The sequence below is a fragment of the Triturus cristatus genome, chromosome 3_2, assembly GCF_964204655.1.
Source record: "Triturus cristatus chromosome 3_2, aTriCri1.1, whole genome shotgun sequence".
NCBI lineage: Eukaryota > Metazoa > Chordata > Amphibia > Caudata > Salamandridae > Triturus > Triturus cristatus.
This window is the reverse complement of record NC_140584.1, coordinates 1134696847-1134717741: the sequence shown is the minus strand read 5'-3', so window position 1 is coordinate 1134717741 and position 20895 is coordinate 1134696847. Positions and strand designations below refer to the sequence as shown.

Sequence of the window (20895 nt, the reverse complement as noted above, 5' to 3'; positions counted from 1 at the left end):
GTCTGAGTGCACATTCAAGTTTCCAATAGTCCTAATCATCTGATGTATTCTGAGTATATATCTTTTCATGTTTTCCTTGGATTCCTTGTGTCTGATTACTTGTATTTCACAGTGTTTATATCTTGCAATGGACATCTAGTACTATCATTATTATCTGCTTGTATTTTATCCCATGCATTTAACAGTTGCATTTGCTTACTTGTAAGTGTTATTATTGCTTGCACACTCATATATATATATATATATCACAAAACAGTTGCTTCAGCAGGCGAGAGCGCATCCAAGAGATAGAAATCATCCATTAGACTTGTGCAATTGCACGTTTATTTAATTGCACCCGACGCGTTTCGGAACCATTTCCTTTATCAAAGGCATCTAATCAAAGTCTTGCGATACTGGGGCACTACCTTTAAAACTATTGTAGAGCAGCAGCCCACATTGGAACCCAAATGGGGAGAAATAATATCATCTAATACGGCCCCACCATGAGCCACAGAGGCATTTGTACAAGTCCATAATCCCAAGGTTTATCTCTCCAAAAAATGCGGCGTCGACAAATTGCTCGTACCGTTGCCCCATGTCATCCGCTGGGTGGTGCGCTCTAAGCGCCCGGAGCCGGCGTGTATACGATTACTGGTGTGTTCAGACCTCTAGAATATTTACGGACCAGTTAAACGTAGAGTATTCCGACATGGTCTTACATCCGTGATTTCTCAATGTGAAACCTATAACTTGTAAATTCCAATCTTGAATGATACTAGGGAGTAAAAAAAGTATGCCAGGAATAGGACAGCGAAATATGAACTCCCATTTGTTGAAATACATTCTCGTCGAGTGTAGTAAGACCTGAACACTACTAAAATTAGCCAAAATTGTATGGCTGGAGATGAAAGAGCGGGGATCAAACTCGGGATAGGTAAAATGACTGCCGGTGTGTTCAGACCTCTAGGCTTTTTGCGGATTAGTTTTACATGCAGAATTGACCACGGTCATACACCTGTAAATTCTATATCTTATTCTGTCAAAACCTTAACGAGACTTGGAAATCAATATGAATGGTGGGAATAGGAGAGCAAGAGCATGCAAGCCAGGATCGTGGCAGTCATGAGGAGGGTAGAGGAGAGCTCACAGAAAGGTCACAGCACTGCTGCTAGGCAACAGCCCCCTATAGAGCCTCCTTCTCTATATGGTTCGGACAACTTAATATGTTGTTGGTGTCATGGGGAGTTACACAGTGCTACTAAAACTGCTCACAAGAGTGAGTGCCAATGATGCAACATATGTGACACCTTAAGCTCTTGCTCTCCTATGCGCACCATACATATTGATTTCCAAGTTTGTTAAGGTTTTGACAGAATAAGATATAGAAATTACAGGTGTTAAACCTAGCCCTAGATCTCAGAATAATACATTTGTTACAAAGGATTTAAAGGCTATTTTAACACACTCACTGAAACATACCACAGGTGGTACCAGTGGGTGACAACCATATTATATATCGCACTCTTCCGTGCATTTGTAAAAATCCTCTTCAAAAAGACAGACACGGACCCAAAATCGGTACAGAAACGATGATTTATTGCTCCCCACCAGTCGCCATTACGCGTTTCTGGCGTCCATCTTGTAATGTATTATTTCTTCATACATTTCCAATTCATCTGTATAATTCATGAACCGTAATATAAGTGATGAATACACCTTTTGTTATATTTGTCTGTACAAATATATACATGATCTATATACACTTCTCATCCCATAAGATATGTGTATTTACAATTTTTACAAATATATACAGCGTCCCGCCCTGAATGGGCATAGATGGCATTTTATCTGGGGTCCCTTCGTGTGAACTACAGCTCTTTTTATTTTAACTCTAACTATTCATTCTATCTTTATGTGATTGATATATTGGATTCTAGGTGAAATCTGTTTCAATCTTCTTTGAGCTCTTGTCACTTATTGAGCCCTAGGATGTGCTATTTGTATCCCATTTGCATCTATTATTCTTCCTGTATGTGTAACACTATAAGAACCCCAGCTGTCAAAGATCGCTCCCCATGTTCTCCGTGTACGTCCCTCCTTTGTTTTTTGCAAACCTCTGAAAACGCATGGAAATATATATATATATATATATATATATTTCCATTTTTCACACCATCTCAGAGAAAGTTGTACTGTCTGAGAAATTGTAAAGCAAGCACCGATTTACCTGGGTGCATTACACTCCCTTCTCTCGGATACAGGCAAGACAGACACTGCCACAAATAACTGGGTCTCCCCTCTCCTTGTGTTCACTGCCTCTAAAATAACCTCTGGAAGAGGAGTGCTGGCCCTGGGTGTGCTGGTAAAATGCGGAGGTGGTCTTTGAACCTCTACGGTAGAATGGGCAGCGAAAGGAACTACAACGCACTGGTGCTTGAAGTGCAACCATTTCTTTTGCAATCTATGTATCCTATTTTATTGTTCGAGCGTTAGGTCCACCTGTGCGCCAAAAAGGTATTACCCCATCAAAAGGCATGTTCAGTAGATTTTGCAGTGCTTTTGGCTTGAAGCCAGAAATACACAGCCACGGATGTTTGCAGAGGAGAATACTAGAAGTCATACCCCAGCTGCTGTGTCTTCTGAGTCCAGTGCGCGGAAAATGGAAGTATTAGAAATTAGCTTGCCCTCTGATGCTATTTATTGGCCTCTTTTTTATACTTCAGGGAAGTATTGATGAAGCTCCTCAATTTCCTCCAAGTAGTTTGCAATACGCCAATGGTAGGCTCCGCCGCTTCTATACGTTTGATCATTATCTAGCGGCTGGGCATCTTCGCTGGCCTAGGAGTTTGCTGGTTTACGGGTAGTGGTGATGAATAATGAGTCAGTGGGAGCTGAGGGCCAATGTAATAGGGTCAGATGGGGAGGCCTTATATTTTTTATCCATTATCCATTCTAAGTGTTATAACCTTAGCACTGATGGAATCTTTAAAAATGTCAGGAGTGTGTTGAAGAATGCCCTTGAACATTGGGAGATACTGAGTGGTACGGTGAGTTGAGGAAAGGGTTTAAAAAAGAAAGTCCTCTTCTAAGGGCTACCCAAAGATTTCCACCTTATGGAATGAGGCAGCTCCACTAATGAGTTCTAGGAAAGACGTAGAGTCATCAGGAGAGGAGAGGCAGGCAGGTTAAAGGTCTGTGTCTCGGTCACACCTGGTGAGTCTTTATAATAGAAGTGCCATGGGTCACCCTGTGGAGGTGTATCAAACGTGTCCACCCCCTCCCCCCACCACCATGTCTACCTGTAAAAGTACGTGGTGAGGACGAAGGCAAATGTAGGGGGATGGGTGGTGATGATGGTGGTGCAAGAGGTAAGGGGCTAATAGCCGTATCTGCCTTCCTTTGTAGTTTTGTGGTAACTGGAGCGTCCAAAGCTTACCGGATGTAATGCTGCAGTTTAGATGATGAGTTGTAGGTCCTGAAGGGCAGGCACGAATGCGGCCAGGATAAGGGTGAAAGACCAACTACTTTTGCCTTGAATCGAGCGGTTCCCGGAGATTATGGAGGATGGGTTCGACTGGTGTGCTGGTGTCGAGCTTGGAGGTAGAGTCCAATGTCTTTGGCTTCAAAATTGGCTTTTGTTTTAGTGCCGAAAGTCCGCTTGGTGCCAAAGCGAATGAAGTCAATGCGGATGGTCGGCTCGATGAGACGGGTCTGCTTGATGCTGGCATGGCTGAAGCTGAAGCACTGGAATTGTAATGTTTTTCTTCTGCGCTGATCTGGGCGGGGCGTGCAAAGCAGCTGTTCGGTGTAGACCATAGCCTAAAGGCAGTGGCGGTCGGAAAGCCAGTCTCTGATGATCCAGAGGGGCTGCATGTTTTTTGGGAGAAAGCTGCTCAGGATATTGTCCACAGGGAGGGGATGCAATTATTGCTCTTGGACCGGAGTTAGAAAATGTTAAAACCCGTTTTCCCACATGTATGAGAAACATTGCCAAGTGAATCGTTAAACTGTGTTCAGCTGAATGGGGAGAAAACAAAGATTGTACTGTTTGGAAAAGTACAGTTTCTATGGACATCGGATTGGTAGCCAACGGAACTTGGCCTGGCACCCTGCCCAAAAAATACAGTAAGAAATCTGGGCGTTCTGATCCATAACAAACTATTGATGAAAGAGCAAGTCACCGCCACTTGTGGCTCAAGGTTTGGGATAATGTGCCTCCTTAAGAAAATATTTCAGTGGCTCCCGGTGTCCTCTCGGAGGACCCTAGTCCAGGCACTAATAATTAGTCGCCTGGACAATGGCAATGCGCCACTTGTAGCATCCAACTAATCTCTTCTATCTACACTACAGGTAGTACGGAACACGTAGGCCCGGCTGGTAAAAAAACAGCCGCCAGGCACTCAGTCGGTCCCCTCCTTAGGTCCCTGCACTGGTTGCCTATATAGAAAAGAGCAATCTTTAAACTACTCTGTCTGATCTTTATAGCAAGGTCAGGAAGGGGTCCCCATTATCTGCAGGACAGACTACTCCCTTATTGCCCTCAAAGAAATCTTCAATCCAGCAATCAGCTTCTGCTTCAACCACAACATATTTGAACCTGAAAATACAGTGATCGCTCCTTATCATACTTCACCCCATTCCATTGGAACCAGCTCCCCTTTTATATTAAAGATTGCACCAAGTTTTCAAGTTTCAAAAAACATCTGAAGACCTGGCTCTTTTAATGGCATAGAGCAGCTGTCAAGCGCTGAGATGCCATTTACGAGGAAGAGTCGTGCTATATACTACATTTCAGACTGCTGAGTAGGTGGAAATTCCTCGATCTCCAGGTTGAGTTAGATCTGCCTTCAAGGGATAACGCCGCTTAATATGCCTCAGTTGGCTGTGTGTGTTATTCCCCCTCGACATCGCCATAAGAAAACAGATCTGGTGTATATTGTATGGTACTCCACGACATCAAGTCGACGTGCACGATGGTTGCAAAAGTTTTTTTTGGAGCAGCAGGCTTTGCAGTTGGTCTTGTGTTCCAGAGACAGACACAAATTACCGACATGTTTTTTTGATAAACAAGTTTTTATTATTTTAGGTAGTACAACAGAAGAAACTTTCGGGCCCTTCGAACCACCACCACACAGTAATACAGCATAAAACGCACCGTAGTCCCACCCTCCACCTGAAACCCTACCCCCCCACCCCCGTCTTCTAAACAGCCCTATCATGGTATGTTGCCCAGCCATTTCCCCCAGACTTTTCGGTATTTCTTGGGGCAACCCCGTGCCCGGTAAACAGTTCGTTCCTGCGCCGCACACCAGTCCACCCCGGCGCCCCACTTGGCCAAGCTAGGCGGGTGCGGCTGTTTCCACGCTGCTGCAATGTCTCGTTTTGCCACCATTAAGGCTGTCATGATGAATAGCTTCTCCGGGAGTGTGCCATCCAGGCCGTCAGTGATGCCCAGTAGGGAATGTCTAGGATCATGTGGCACCTCCCACCCCAAGACCTCCGTAAGTTCGGACTCCATGCCCCTCCAGTAAATTACAGACATGTTATAGATCGGTCCAAAGGTATTTTGTATGGCAGCGAGAACAATAGCAAAAAGGAGTTTGTTTCATCACCGTCGAGGCATGGTGGAAAGATATGACAGATACAGGTGTAGGCCCGACACACGTGTCCCAGGAGGGGCTCTGGTCAATACTAACCTGACTCGATAGAAGTATTTAAACATTGACCAGCACAGGAAGAAAGAGGAACACGATCGAAGTATAATGCTAGAGGAAGGAAGGTACCGTGTGAACCGAAAAAAAGAGCACTGCTATTGTGTTGTACCGGAGGATAGAAGCACATTTCCGAACCAGACGGCAGAAAGAAAACAATCCAATAATGGAGTCGATGCTCATGCACATTATCACCAAGAGTAGTAGTCACTATACCATTTCACTTGAAAGACTTCTATCAAAGAAAAAACAACTTGCACAAAACCACGCCCAACCCTAGATGGCAGGACTATGCACGGCATGTGTATATACAAACACACATGCCTCAAACAAACCCCTTCCTACCCCCAGTATCCAGCAACATTGTCACATAAATCCTCTCACTTTGAATACAGAGAAAGAACAGTAAACACCAAGCTTCCTCGGGAACAGTAAATGTGACAAGATCAAGATTTACAGGAATTTTTACAGAGAGGAACACTTGTAGAAGAATACAAGGAGAGGTAGTGTAAAAAGGCTTTGCTCTTTGGGAGGGACGAAGTGAAACTGGACAGATTAAAACAAATAAAGCCAGAAAATAGAATGTCAGTAAATGTGACCAACCACAAAGCCAGTGGTAAGCAGTGGGCGGAATGGATTCCCAGGAAAGCTTTCTGAATGTCCCCAAGATGTCTTTAGTAAACCAGATGGCACATCTGACTGATAAACCTCAAGCTAAAAATTAGTGGTTCTTCTATTAGCATCAAGTCAAAACTCTCAAGACAAAGGTACAACTATATCAAATAAAAAAAAATAATAATCGCAAATTATTACAAGCCATAAAAATGTTTTATCCTATAAGTGATGTCAAATTGTTTCCGCTTTGAATAATACTAGTTAAAATGGAGGGCTTGCTTGACACGTACGGTATGTCAATCACATCGAAGTCACAAGTGTAAATATTCACCTGAACCCATTTCTATTCCCAAATTGCACTACTAAGGGGCCGATTCCGATCCGGGTCGGAAGGGCACCGAACGTGATCCGGACGGTTAAACTACGAGCCTTACGCATGTTTTCCGGCCGACTCGTACAGCTGTACGAGCGATCAGGTACGATGCGAGCTTCGTGAGATTCACCAACCGAGTCGGTTCTGGATCCGAACCGCTTCGTACGTCTCGGTCGGAAGCTAACTGTGGAGTGCAATGGATGCGATTTACAACCGAGCCAGTACGATGCACGTGTCGGACAGCCTGTGCGAGCCGGAGTGTCTGGCTCGCAAAAGCTCCCGGAGTCGGACTTCGGGTGTCCGCGTCAGACACCCTAACACCCGCACCCCTTCGACACGGACACAGGGGGAGACCTATGGGTCTCCCCAACACAGGCATGTACAGTGCAGATGGCACCGACGCGTACCCACTGTAGGGGGTGCACTTGTTCGAGACGTACCCATTAAGTCAATGGGAGCGCATTTACACGTCACGTCGTACAACTGGCTCCCATTGACTTCTATGGGAGTCCGACCGAACCGAGTCCGACAGCATACGTGCGCATCGTACTCGCTCGGTCGAACTGTAGGGGTCCGGCTCGGTCGGAAAACACTCCGGATCCGACTCGGTCGGAGTGCTTTCCGACCCGGATTGGAATCGGCCCCTAAAGGTACAACTCCCAAAACAGTAGTGCATGTACTCCAGCTCAGAGATGGAGTAAGCTCAGCACCATACATTGCTAACCACTGGAGACAGGGACTTAAAATAAACCCCATGGCAAATAATGTTAAATTAAATTATTTAGGACAAATAGTTAAAAATATAAATGAATTTAATGTTGAAATATTATCTACAAATAAAGCATAAGTTTGTTTTAAGTTATTTAAGACTTTTTTCATATTAATTTTTTTTTTTAAATCATTAATTCTATATATTAGTTTGAATAATTATTAACACATAATAAAAATATATTTTAGATTAGGTGGGAATCTTTTTTAATTTAAACTTCAGAAAAAGGTTTTCATTTAATCTATTGCAATAATTAATTTTAAATCAAGTTATTAATGCTGTAATTTTATTTTGCCTCATTTAAAATAAATATAATAATTTATAATTGAATATATACTTTTTTAAAGTTTAATAAACAACTTTATTTTACCCTATACATTACCTTAGGCAGCTATCTACCTATAATTAAGTATAGGGGCATCTTGAGACTTTTTTTAACTTGAAAAATATTGTTAGAAATACTTTTATTTTAATTATTAATGTAAATTCAGTTTATTCATTTATTTTCGAATATAGAATAAAGTATAAGAAAATGCTAAAATGCTATTAACGTAATTTTGAATTAAATAATATATTTAAGTATATTAAATTGACATTATTGTTTAAACATTCATTAATAGAAAATCCTATGTTAAATATTAAAAGTACAAAAAGGTATGTATGGAATTGATTTAAATTATAGTGATTGTTTTTCATAAATAAAGTTACATTTATTTTTGCGTTTTAAAAGTTACAGATATATTTTATAATCAATTATTATATTTAAATGTTTTAACAATAAATTAATTTGATATATATTTAAAAAGTGGGATTAATTTCATTTAACATTATTTCCTAAACATTATTTTCTAAAAGATTGGATTTAAAGTCCATGCCTCCAATATTTTCTGTGGGAGGCTGCTACAATACCAGCGGCTGGCCATGTGTGGTGCCAGGCCTACTGCTCCTTTTTGGCAGAAGTAACTTTACACTCACACTTTTGGCACAACTCCCAGTTTCAGAAGGTAGAGACATGTAAATCCACACTTCAGAGTAACTTTACACAGAGATTTTGTTATTAGCCCAAAATCAGTAAATATACTCAGAACCTTAAGAATAAATGTACTAGCACTATATCTACACATGTAGATTTGCCTCTGTAAATAAGCCCCATAATGTTGTGGAACTCCCACCACTCAGTGATTATACTGCTGCCGCCATACACGAAATTGTTGTTGGTATGATCCAAGTTTCTTGATTTGGCACACATCCACATCTTTCCCCAGTTCAGCTTGTTTCTGCCTTAAATTAATTTTTGCCACTTACCAGTAAAGAGGGGTTTCATAATAATGTCATGGGGAAAATGTCCTATTTTAGGAGAAGCAGAATTTTTCATGATGCAGAATAACATTAAAATGGGGTGAGATGACCTCTCTCCTTGGTGAGGTGATGACTAATTCTGCAACTCTTCCTTGCCAAACCAAGAGTCGCTTGCATCTAAAGGTTTGCAAAGATATCCACTCACCAAAAATGGAACTATCCCACCTGGCAATGAGATGAAGAATAACTTTTCAGGCTGCATTAATTTGTACAAACATGTATAACACGGGCAATGCATGCATGTACATGGCCACATTTCTTTTTATGAAAAATAGTGCACTGACTGTCGCTTTCAAGATTGGGGCAGATTTCCAAGCAGACAAAGTGGGTAAGGAAAACAGCGCCAAACAGCATCCAGCTTTGAGGATCAGCTTGACCATTATGAGCATAGATTCACTAGGAAGATAAGGCTTTGACGAAAGCCTACTTAGTGGCCTAACAGCTCCCTCTGATGGGCACATTTCTCGAAAAAGCTACTGATGTCTTCTGGGCTACCATACACCGATTTATAGAAAGAGACTAGTGAAATTTATAGAAATGCAAGATTCAAGAGACTTCACGATTCAAAAGATAGTTAGTAAATCACCTGTGAAAGCTGTATGCTACAAACATGAAAACAAAGATATAAAAGAAGACGGCTGATGCAAGGAGAACCTAAAGATACCACTCATACTCAAGTTATGTAGTATCTTCTCAGCACTGCCACAACCACATCAGTTTGTACACTTTGAGGTAGCAATAGCAGAAGCAATCAAAGACCACATCAATCAAGCATAGGCCTGGTTATGTCGCTACCAGCACACTTTAAAAATAAAATACAATTTGACATATTTTAAGAGCATATTTATAAGCAATAGGAGAAGAAAATAACCCTATACTCACCAGAGGGATTGCAATCTACCCTTGCACTATGCTGATGGTTCATGGATAAGGCCTCTTGCTCATCTGTCGGGCAGTATGTCATGCCTATGTGTTAAAGACAGGTGTTAGGAGGAAAATTTAATAGGGTGATCATAGTAACTATCAAAACTTGTTAGAGTAGCATCTATGAACTGCCTTTCTATGGCAAGCCTGGCTCTTGTGGTATACATTATAAAAACTATTTGTATCTTACATTCACATTGGGTAAAGAAATAGGCACTAGGTTTTACAAATCCCAAGCACGCAGAACATCCTCATGCAAGGTTTCCCTTCAAGGAGATTCTAACTTGTTTATGTGTGAACTGTTCAGGCCAATAGTTTGGCAATTGAAACGCCGGACTCTCTGTACAGCATCCACATTACAGCATGAACGGTGCTGTTAGAAACCAACATCTTTATTTGCTTAAAAGTACATCTGTGTTTTTAAGGACAGTTATGATATACCTTGTATTCCACTGATTGAATAGTAAAAGATATTACATTGGCACTTGGGACTACAAACTTTTTTTATATCACCAAAATCAATTCTACAAAAGACAGTTCACTTAACCAATGGGAAAATAGGAGGGGTCTGCAGCCGTGAGGGCCAACCAAGCGCTATCATATACTATAGCCTTAAGGGTTAACCATACATACTCAACTGTTAAACCGTAAACCATTACGGTTGCTTCTGAGACCACTGTAGTCTTAAGAGTTAACATAGCACCATCAGCAACTGAAATGTAAGAGGTCCGCTCATTAAAAACTTTGATGATAACCATAGACCAACTACAACTGCAGTGTTAAAAGATTAACCATGCACCACCGCATAAGAACTTGATGGGAGATCAAGTTACAAGGCTCATCCCTGCAAAGCTCCCTCGGTTTGGCCTGGACACTGAATCCTTAAAGTTTAAAGTATGTATAAAGACACCCACCTTTCAACAAGCATTCAAACATTTCAATAGTTAATATCCTCCAGGCCATTCTGCATAAACGGTCTCCTGGATTGATCATTATGGCCATTGTAACTGAAGCAATGTGAGCACTATGTAAAATAAATAGAATAAACTATGCACCATTCACTACTGCACAAAAGGGTGCACCAATAACCCACGAGCAAGTAGCCAATTTATTTTAAGCGGATATTTATATGGCAAATATTGTCAGGGGTGCATAAACCTGATTCAAAGGGCTCACATCTCCTAACATTCAACACCTGCATATTTATACTGCCAGCTCTTGGCATCCAAACTATTGCATTTTAATTGTTTGGGTGACAAGTTTATTTTTTGCCCCCCGCATCTATCCATACATTTGACAAATTACCTTTCCCACTATTGTTTCTTGTAGACAGACTGAATGCAACTTTGATGAGAGTTCCTAATTATTACTAAATTGCATTTTTTTTTTTAAATCAGAACCTTGTCTGGAAGATTGGTTCATTCAGTATTGCAGCCGATAAAGTCCTTCCCATGCCGTGAAACAAAACTCTAAGAGGAGAACATTTAAAACATTTTGTAAAAACCTTTAAGTGTATTGAGATTAATAATTATGATGCACTGTATATGTAAGTGGTAAGGAATAAGTTTCACATGTAAATATAGAAAGAGGAAATAGATCATAAAGGGAAAATCTAACATCACAAAGATATATTCATCTTCTAAAGTCACATAGTAGAATCAGTGTTTTACCTGCACTGGGAAGGTGGTTACTTTGTCCTGGTTGCACATCAAGATCATCCATCAAACCAGCACTGGACTCTTCTTCTTTGGTCACTGCAGGGTCAGGATTGGTACACCGATATTCTTTAGACAAAAGTTTTGTTTTTTTAAATGTTAATGGTCTGTAACCGTATTTGTTTAGCTCAGTAACATGTACACATTTGCCTGCTTTGCTGTCTGGTGGTATGTTACACAATAGTTCTAATATGTTTCACAACAAACTACAGGCATCATAGGGAACGTCTGTAACCAGACCATGATAATGTCTCTCGGAACACGCAAACTGATTGGATTTGTCTTCATCACTGTAGCACTTTCTTGCGCCCTCAGACGTAGCAAGTAGTTAACCAAACTGTAGTGTGATGTCCTGTGATGGGCTTGCATTGTAGGAGGACTTGTTATTATGACAATAAACACACATAGCGCAATAGGTTTATACTAAAGCATTTTAAGTTCCTGGATATAAAGCACTGATATGTTTAGTAATTAGTTGTGAAATGAGTTGGGGGGCGCGCAAGCTGTTTGCCATCATGCTGTTAGGGGTCTACCAGCTCCAGGATCCTTCGCTCTCCCAGGGAGGGAGGAGCGGGTCACCAACCACGCGCTTAAATAGCGCCAGCACCTACCGCATCGCGGGACGCGCACGGGCGGTGCCCGGGCTAAGCCCGCAACAAGGGCGGGCCCGTCTGAGCCCGTCAGAGACAGTAAGAGGCTGGGCTGGGCCACTCCCCTTAGATTTCCAATTGTTTTTGGGACTAACATTGTACATTGTTGTATTGTTTTGCTAACTATATAACTGTGGCTAACTATTGCTCAATAGGAGTAAGCTAAAATACAACAAAGGGCCAAACGTTGTAGGGACCCTAGATGCTTTTCTCCAGAGGGCAGAGTCATGCATGATAAACAAAATAAAACTTACTGAACGCAGGCTATCCCTTACACCTCAACCCTCTCAGAGTAGACTCTCCATTACACCGGCACTCACGGAAACTGCCGCGGCAACAACGAGCCATCCCCTTCACTGCCCAGCACCTCGGCACAAGCCATAATAGAGCAAATACCAGATATTGCCTCTTCCTCTCCCTCTGAAACAGAGCAAACCTGCGCAGAGGGCAAATGGGAACAAGGTGAAACCTGCCATTGGCACGGGTGAACCCAATAAGGGTCCTCCGGATATTGTAAAACAGAGTGAGATTGATAAACCTATTGACAATGTATTACACTGGAACTTCTGGGATAGACTTGAGACAATGATGTCAACCCTCCTGGAACCCATCATGTTAAAGGTAACTACCGTAGAAGCCAGACTTGCAAAAATAGAGGAGTTGGTTGGTAGCATACATTCAGCAATATTGGCAGATAGCACCAACTTAAACAAACGCATCCAGCCGAACAGGGGGACAGGTACGGGTGTTGGATTATTCATTAGTCCTAATGCTACTGATCAAATATGTGATAGGAGTAATAATCCCAACAGAATTACACCCAACATAGAGAATCCACCTATCCACGCTGGCCAAAACCCTACTAAGGACGGATCTACTACAATAGTCCCCAGCAACCCTGTTGGCCCAGAAAGGGGAGCACAGACTGTAGGGGTGAATGGTGGTAATAAAGTAACAAAGACAGGCACTAATGTACAAGAACAAAAAGTTAAGTTCCATAGCCCACCACATAACTTAAATCTGCCCCTAGCAAATGTCCCTCCTTTAACCAATAATGCCTTTGAACTTTGGTCGACCTTAAGGAATAAGTCCCTTAATTTTCTAACTAGAAGGAATGGCTTAAAAGAGCCCCTTTTTTTCAGATTTTAAAATGGTACGAAGAATCGGGTAGGTCGGTCCCTCAACCACATCATTCAGTGGAGATTGTGTTGTACTAACCTTCAAATCACCTTTATTGGTGCACACAATCCTAGAGAGGGGCAATAGTGGACATTCTAATCCTAACGACATACACATAGTACCATTGGGATACTTTTATCGACCATCGAATTTTCCAACACTACAGGGTTTTTTATCTGAGGGAGACAGCCTTTTAAGACTCAGGCAGCCTAGATATCCCGTCCCAGTATATAATCGTTTTGATCCCCTGAACTCACTGGAAGACATTGATTGACTGGACTCCAGGAAACATGTACTACATAATCACGAAATCTGTTGACTTGATTACAGGGGAGATACCGGGTTGAATCTAACGAGTAATGATGGTACTGAGGGCTTTTGAACTTGAATATGGAGATTCAGGATGACCCCCATGGTATTCTAAATGTCTCTCCTCCAACCAGTGACCTAAATGCATATTCGACCGATAGCAGTAGAGTTGAGGTACAAGGATTTTTGGGCTCAAAGAACATGGCTCAGATTAATTTACAGGGTACTTTAATTTTTTCCTCTCCATCTACACATGCAAATGAGGACCTACCAGGGACAGTAATTCACCCTTATAACCGCCCTGTGGATGTTAAACCTCCTCCTTGCAATATTGTATCATGGAATATTGCTGGGATTCGTTCCAAGTTAAAAACACAATTGTGGTGGAAATTTATTCTACAATTTGAGGTCCTGTGCTTTCAGGAGACAGTCTAAGGAAGCAATTCACCTGAATTGGTACAGGACCTACCACACTCTAGCAGTTAATGTTCAGAGTGGCAGGGCTAAGGGAGGCTTATGCACGTACATATCAAGCAGTATGAACATAAAGGACATTACGATGCTTGCCAGTGATGATTACTACCACCTAGTTAGATTGGACCTCGATAAATCATCCTTCACAGTTCTGGTTAATTTCTATAATAATATTCCACCTGGGAAAGTGGGTACTGTTGTATAAAACATGTCACAAGTATTGAGATCAGTGGGTAAAAGCAAGAGAAAAGATACAATACTTATATTGGCAGGGGATTTCAACTGTACGTTATGTGAGAATGCTGGAGATAACCGGTGCAGAATTTTAAGAGAAAAAGGAGCATGCTCATGCCATTTTAGGTATACTGCTCTGGGGGAGCAGCTAAATGAACTTATTCTCAGTTTCGATCTGGGATTTGCTAATGAATTATGCCTAATAACAGCTCCAATGCCATGGACATTCAATGGTAGGGGCCTTTGCTCCACCATTGATTATGTCCTAGTATCAAGTAATCAAGTTGACATTCTTTCTTTGTGAGAGAACTCGCTTAGCAACCACTTCCTCCTCTGTCTGGCTATTACGTTACCCTCTATTAACACCTCCAGATCTCACACCAATAATGATCGGCTGCTGGAAAATATATCCATTGGCAGTACCAAGGAGTATTCCCTTCACTGGGCCATGGTAGACCAGGCTGCCCAGACCAAATCAGTGGTGGATAAATGCAAATCACACAGAGATATGCATGAGCGAAACAGCGCCCCCTGATAAAATGTTAGCTGCCTTCATGGCAATAACCACCGTGATAAGAGAGTCTCTCACTAGGCGCAAAAAGAGTAATAGATCTCAGAACGGTTGGTTTGACTCTAGGTGTACCCAAGCCTACTCCCAGCTAACCAAGCATTGGCATAGCCAATATGTCTCGCCTTTGGGACCTTATACGTGTTTAGTTAGCACAGATGGTTAATATGCCTGCTCCAAAAAACAGAGCTGTATTTTATGTGGATAGCTGAGGGGATTAGTAAAGCCAGCCTTTACTAGCACTTCTAGAAATGTATGTGACAGAGGGGCTTTCTAGAGATGAGGGACACTTTTGCAGAGTGGTAGTCAGGGAATCCGAAGAGGAGGTCATGTGGGGAAGGGAGGGGCACCAAAAAAGATTGTTGCACCAGGCAACACCAACGCTAAAACCGGCCCAGCAAACAGCCTTTCACTGGACGTAGTGTGTTGCTGTGATTTCAGGACCTTTTTATCTGGTTTAAGTGGGACAATTTATTGTAAATATCTGTAGATTATGCAGCAGATGTGGGATTATGTGGCAAATTAAGCAAATCGATAATTATACGAAAAAGCCACGCCCGCAGAGTCGCACAATTCCAGTGGTTCTACATGTGATTAACATGGGAAGCAGGAACTCTAGGACAATAAAGAGGAAGACTTTGGATACAGTAACAGTGGAACACAAACATTGGAAGCAGCCAGAGGAACACAATAGGATGAAGACAGGGAGATGGGGAAACAACACACGTGCATGGAACACAAGTAAGGGAAAAATGGACATGGGAGCATAGAGAGGAGAGCTGGCGAAGAGACATGGAAGCTCTATCCTCTCACTGTATCTACCTCTGAAAAATGTAATCTTGTGTTGGCCCTGCACAGAGTCAAACTTACGCTCTGTGTATTGTATGCAGGTCTTAGCAGCATGTGAATAACACACTGAGCTGCCTTACCCGGAAGGAAGTGTTGACGAGCAGGTTACCATCAGTCTGTATACTACACACTGTAGCAGCCCTATTCACCACCTGAGCGACTTTAACAGATTTTAATAACTGAGACCTGGTGAAACACACGCATCACTGCAGTGAGTGTGTTAAATTAGTGATGTGTCTTACCAGCTGATACTAAACTTGACCAGCAAACACCATATAAAAAGAAATAGGTGTTGTGTGTGCACCTGTATGTATTGTGTGTGATTATTTGTGCTGAAATGGGGCGCTTCTCATTTTTTAGGACTGGCCTTTGAGAAAGCTTTACCTGTCTCGCCAGACTACTGCTCCGCCACCACCCCCCACCACCCAATCCATTGGTCTGTTGAATTGTCCTCCACATTTTTTGTTTCTGTCCACCAAAGCACAATGCCTGCACACGTCATCCAACATTCACTGAAAGCAGTTCTTTCCCTTCAGTTACAAATCTGGCTCAAAGTCTATTTTAGTGTTTCTTATTTTATTTCTGTTTTAATAATCACTTTAAATACCAGTTATTTATTGTGCTAACACTTCAGGTGAGCAGTTTGATGGTAATGTATTTTCCACCATTCTTTTAAAGCTGGTCAGTGTTTAAGTGACATTGTCACATTGTAGCTGCCTGCAATTCGAGTTCTTGGTTAGGAGAGAATGTATGGTTGTCTCCTCACAAGTTATTAGTAATAGAAAAATGCATGGCCCAACTGAAATGATTATATTTTAAAAACATCAATAGTAACACAGCCACGTTAGTGAATGTTCTTTAAATGGTTTTGTTGCAAGCATATGGCTGCCACATTGAAGTGGTTGCATGTTTTTATATTTATTTTCAGGCTATAGGTTTGCAATAAAAAAGTGATTAAAAACGTAACCATCTCAGCAGCATGCCCAGTCCGTATCTATTGATTTTGCCAATGTTTGCTATATACAGGTGGTGCTTAAAATAGTGGTAAGAAGCCTACTGACAGGTTGTTCCTGGTCCAAGTTTCTAGCCTTCCATGTGCTTAGCTTTAGCTCTGCCGGAAAGAGTGAAACTGTGGGCCGGAAGCAAATGGTAGGTTAGTGTCACCAGAAGGGCTGGAAATGCAGGGGGTCTAGCTGAATCCAGTAGTTATTGATGAATCAGAACCCAGATCAAGGCCAGCTTTCGTCAAACGTCATGGCTGAGTACTGATGCAATTTGCCAACCCCAGGAGGTGCCTACACTGTGTCTGCTTTGCGTTCAGAACAATAACCTGCAGGGAGTGACAGAACACACTTATTTTCAGTTCCAGCAGGGTCCAACATAAATGCCGTGGCCATCAGCAATCCTTTTGTTCAAGTCTCATACTGGCTGGGAGCTAGTGGAACAGAACACCTAGACACCAACATGGCACTTAACAACTGCTTTAGAGAAAAACTATGGTTTGGGAGCAGGATTTTGAGTTTTGATAGCACTGTTTCTAAGGGAGATTTGTACACTGCAAGGTCAGATGCATTAGCCTATATGAGCAATAACGTTATTACCAATTTTTAACACTAACTAATGAGCCTTTATTACTCCTCTAGAGGAATCCTTTTTTGCAACATTTGAACAACATGGGCTTGAGAAAATAACTGCAAGGTCCCACAATTAAGCTTTGCAGTTTGATGCAGCTCCTCGATGCCGGTTTATAACTTGTTGAACTATATTTAAAGAATAGTAACTGGTAACCTGTATGTAACACAAAATCTCTGAAAGAAAAGCATCAACTCAATGAGCAGTCCGCATAAAATACAAATCTGTCGCTGATAACATGTTACCAGTTGTGCTTTGCAGCAGGCACATTAACCCTCTATGCTATTTCATGAGTAAAACCTGAGACTAGACTGCACACGTGTGTCCAGCAAGTGTGTTAACCACCAAAGTTCTCACCTTTACCATACCCTGGAAAATGCTGAGTACGCAATGACACCTGTAGCAGGTGCCTGAACCCCATAAGGTGTTTTAAATGCAGCCGGTTTGTGGCCAGTTAAATAAACCAGAACAGATTTAGTATCACACCTGGCCTTTTTACCAATTTATTAGGGGCAGAGTTTTTATAAAAGAAATGTATAGGTTGGACTCTGCCCTTTGTGACTCCGCCCCCTTACTGCTGCCACGTCTTGAGCGACAATTAATAGGAACCCAGTTAATTTCTTTCCATTTCTTGCTTTGGTCACCAGTCGGAGTCATTGATCACGGTTCTTTCTCCTAATCCTCCGGAAGGGTTGGTGCGGGGGACAGAGTCTAGAAGGATGTGCTACTATTGCATAAAAGCAAAAGCAACATGCAGGCCATAGAGCTCTCAGTTTTCCCGATAGCTCATCCAGCTCAGGTGTTTTTGTTGTTGTTTTGTTTGCTTTGAATTCTGGGATTTGCAGCCCTGATTTTACAAAGGTGCAAACATAACCTGGTGGCATTTTACAACCAGGGGAATGCAGGGACACCTTGAAGGCTTACAGACCGAACATTGTGCTGCCCCTTTAAGGATAAAAATATATTTACATAGTAGCTTTAGCTCTTTTGCCGAGTGAAAGTCTAGGGGTCCTAAACTGATTACACTGCTACAAAATATTTGCAATAACCAGGTTTAGGAGCATGTCCTTCGTGCAGACTGTGAATCCTGGACAATAACTGCTTTCGGGTGAGCAATTTGTTTTATTGAGATTTTCAGCGCTTTACATAGAAATACAGAAGTGCAGGTACTCACTCGTTAAAGTGCCTGCTTGCTTTTGAGAACTGCCGGTAGTCTCGCATTAAATCTACTGCAGCAGTGCTGAGAAGTGCAGGTACTCTCACTTTCAAACGGAAAAAGAGCAGGTACTCAGCCCAATTGAAGCAGTGGAGACGGTTGTCCTAAATTCCTACGTTTGTGTTCGAGTTTCAAGCTAATAAATATAATGGCGTGTGGACTGGAAAGATGTAATTGGAGCAGAGCCCAGTTTCACCAACCATGAACGCAGGGCATGAAGTCATCACGCTGCTTTGTTCGTGGGGGTGGGAGGGACGGTGGGTGGTGCAGAGGTGGGCGTAAATGAAGTTTGGAGCAATGGAGCAGTTTGCCTCAGGCTCGACACTGACTAGAATCCGCCCTGAACAACTGTGCACTGTGAGGTCTACTAACGACGTGTATCACTAACTATTAACAGCTCCAAAGGCACCCCGGTCATGCACAAGGCAACTCGCCAAAGGCACAGGCGTTTAGGTGAAGATTTTTTTTTGCTTTGAATGCAATGTATTACCTCCGAAAATCTTTTCGCAGAATAAATCTTTTTATACACGCAACACTCTAAAACAAGCACGCGCGCCTCGCGCTGAAACAGGAGAGGCAGCAGGGGGAGGGGAGAGAGGAGGGGGCCTGCGCCTGTTTCCCTTGCGGGAGCGAGCAGGAACCATATGTTTGTAATTAACACATGGTTTGAAAGCTCGCTCCCGCAAGGGAATCGCCAGACGTGCACGCGTTGCATTCAAAGCAATGCAATGCGTGCACGTTTTTGGCAGCAAAGCTGAAGCGATTTCTAAAGGTCTTTTCCTATGCAGCGCATGCGTGCTGCGTAGGCGAGACCTAAAAAAGAGCTCCATAAAATTCCAAGAAATATGCTGGAAATAAGGTTGGCTAGAGGGGCATATAAACAAGCAATAAGGGACAGAAAAAACGCATTGAAGGAGGTATGGGAGGCATTACATGCGGCCTCAGTAGCTAGAGATAGTGCGGCATTCTGGAAGGTAATTAAGGCACCATTTTTAACTAGAGAGGTCGGCCCGTCAATCGAGAAAGCCATAACCGAGGAACAGTAGACTGGGCATTTTGCTCAAGTATATAAGGGCGAGGGAGACTCCGAAACAGTGGATAGTCAAGCCTGCGGAGCTCAGGACTTAAATTACCTCAAACCATAAGGAATTAATGCTCACCCTAGAAAAAGTGGAGCGGGCCCTCAATGCAAGTCAATGGCGGTTAGGCGCCTGGACCAGATGGAGTACCCATAGACCTGTTCAAATCAAACATCTCTCTGTGGGGGCCCTTACTGGTAGAGGTGCTTAATGTCAGTTGTAGTACTGATTTTTACCCACCTGGGTAGAGTCCAATATCTTTTTAAGAAGGGGGAATGACAAGATCCAGGATATTACAAACCAATCTCCCCGTTGGACGCTATAACAAAGGTAGTGGGCAGAATTATATTGGAACGCCTTCACAACTGGGCAGATGAGAATTCTGTCCTCTCTGACCTACAATATGGCTTTCGGACTGGTGTGAGGACTGTAGAGCAGGGCATAAATCTCTCTCCTGGTGGGGAAGTACACCAGAGCTAAAAAAGGGAATCTTTTCTTAGCATTTGTGGATCTCCCAGTCGCATTTGACTGTGTGTGCCACATTAAACTATGGTCAACATTATAAGGCATGGGGGTTGATGTATATATTATTTATTTTCTTAAACGTTTTTCTAGCGATGCCAAGGCTCGTGTCCGCTGCGGTCTGAAGGGCGAGCGTTCAGCTGCTTTTCCGATCAGGAGCGGAGTTAGGTAGGGCTGTGTCGTGGCCCCGTTCCTTTTTAACCTGTATATAAACGGGTTGGGGGAGGCTCTTCTTAAAGACAACTAAGACTTCCCCCTAGTAGCCGGTCGCTCTATCCCAGCCCTTTTGTATGCAGACGACGCAGTGTTGATGTCTTGTACACCAGTAGGCCTACAGCGCGACCTGGACAGTTTTTCCCTTTTTATGAAAGACCTAGGTTTAAGGGTAAACTCTTCCAAAACTATTATTATGCGCTGTGGTATCGGCATAAAGAAACACAAAGATATTTATGTGGCAGGACAAAAGATCGGGGTTACAAAGAAATTTTCATATTTGGGCATTCTTTTCGCCCATAACGACACCTGGGTACAAGCAACCGCAGAAAAGAAATTGGTACTTATACGCACTACTTCTGCTCTTACCGCCCTTGCGAAAAAATAGGCAAACTCCCAGAGGAGCTTATTAAAATCTACAAGGCCAAGTGTGTCTCAGCAGCAGTGTATGGGAACGGGGTTTGGGGGTTTGCTGATCCGCTTCCAATCCAGAGAGTAGAGAATTCCTAAGATATATCCTAT

General features: G+C 42.5%; 1 protein-coding gene across 1 annotated transcript in view; it reads right to left on the bottom strand.

The window, feature by feature from the left end:
• LOC146859258 (uncharacterized) overlaps positions 1 to 20895 on the bottom strand; it is a 400212-nt gene that overhangs the window by 278053 nt on the left and 101264 nt on the right. Inside the window, exons 15-16 of the mRNA XM_085647151.1 lie at positions 11404 to 11517; positions 9692 to 9775 (exon numbers count right to left, since the gene is read on the bottom strand). Of these exons, the coding sequence (XP_085503277.1) occupies positions 9692 to 9775; positions 11404 to 11517 (198 nt within the window). The remainder of the gene's footprint in view (positions 1 to 9691; positions 9776 to 11403; positions 11518 to 20895) is intronic.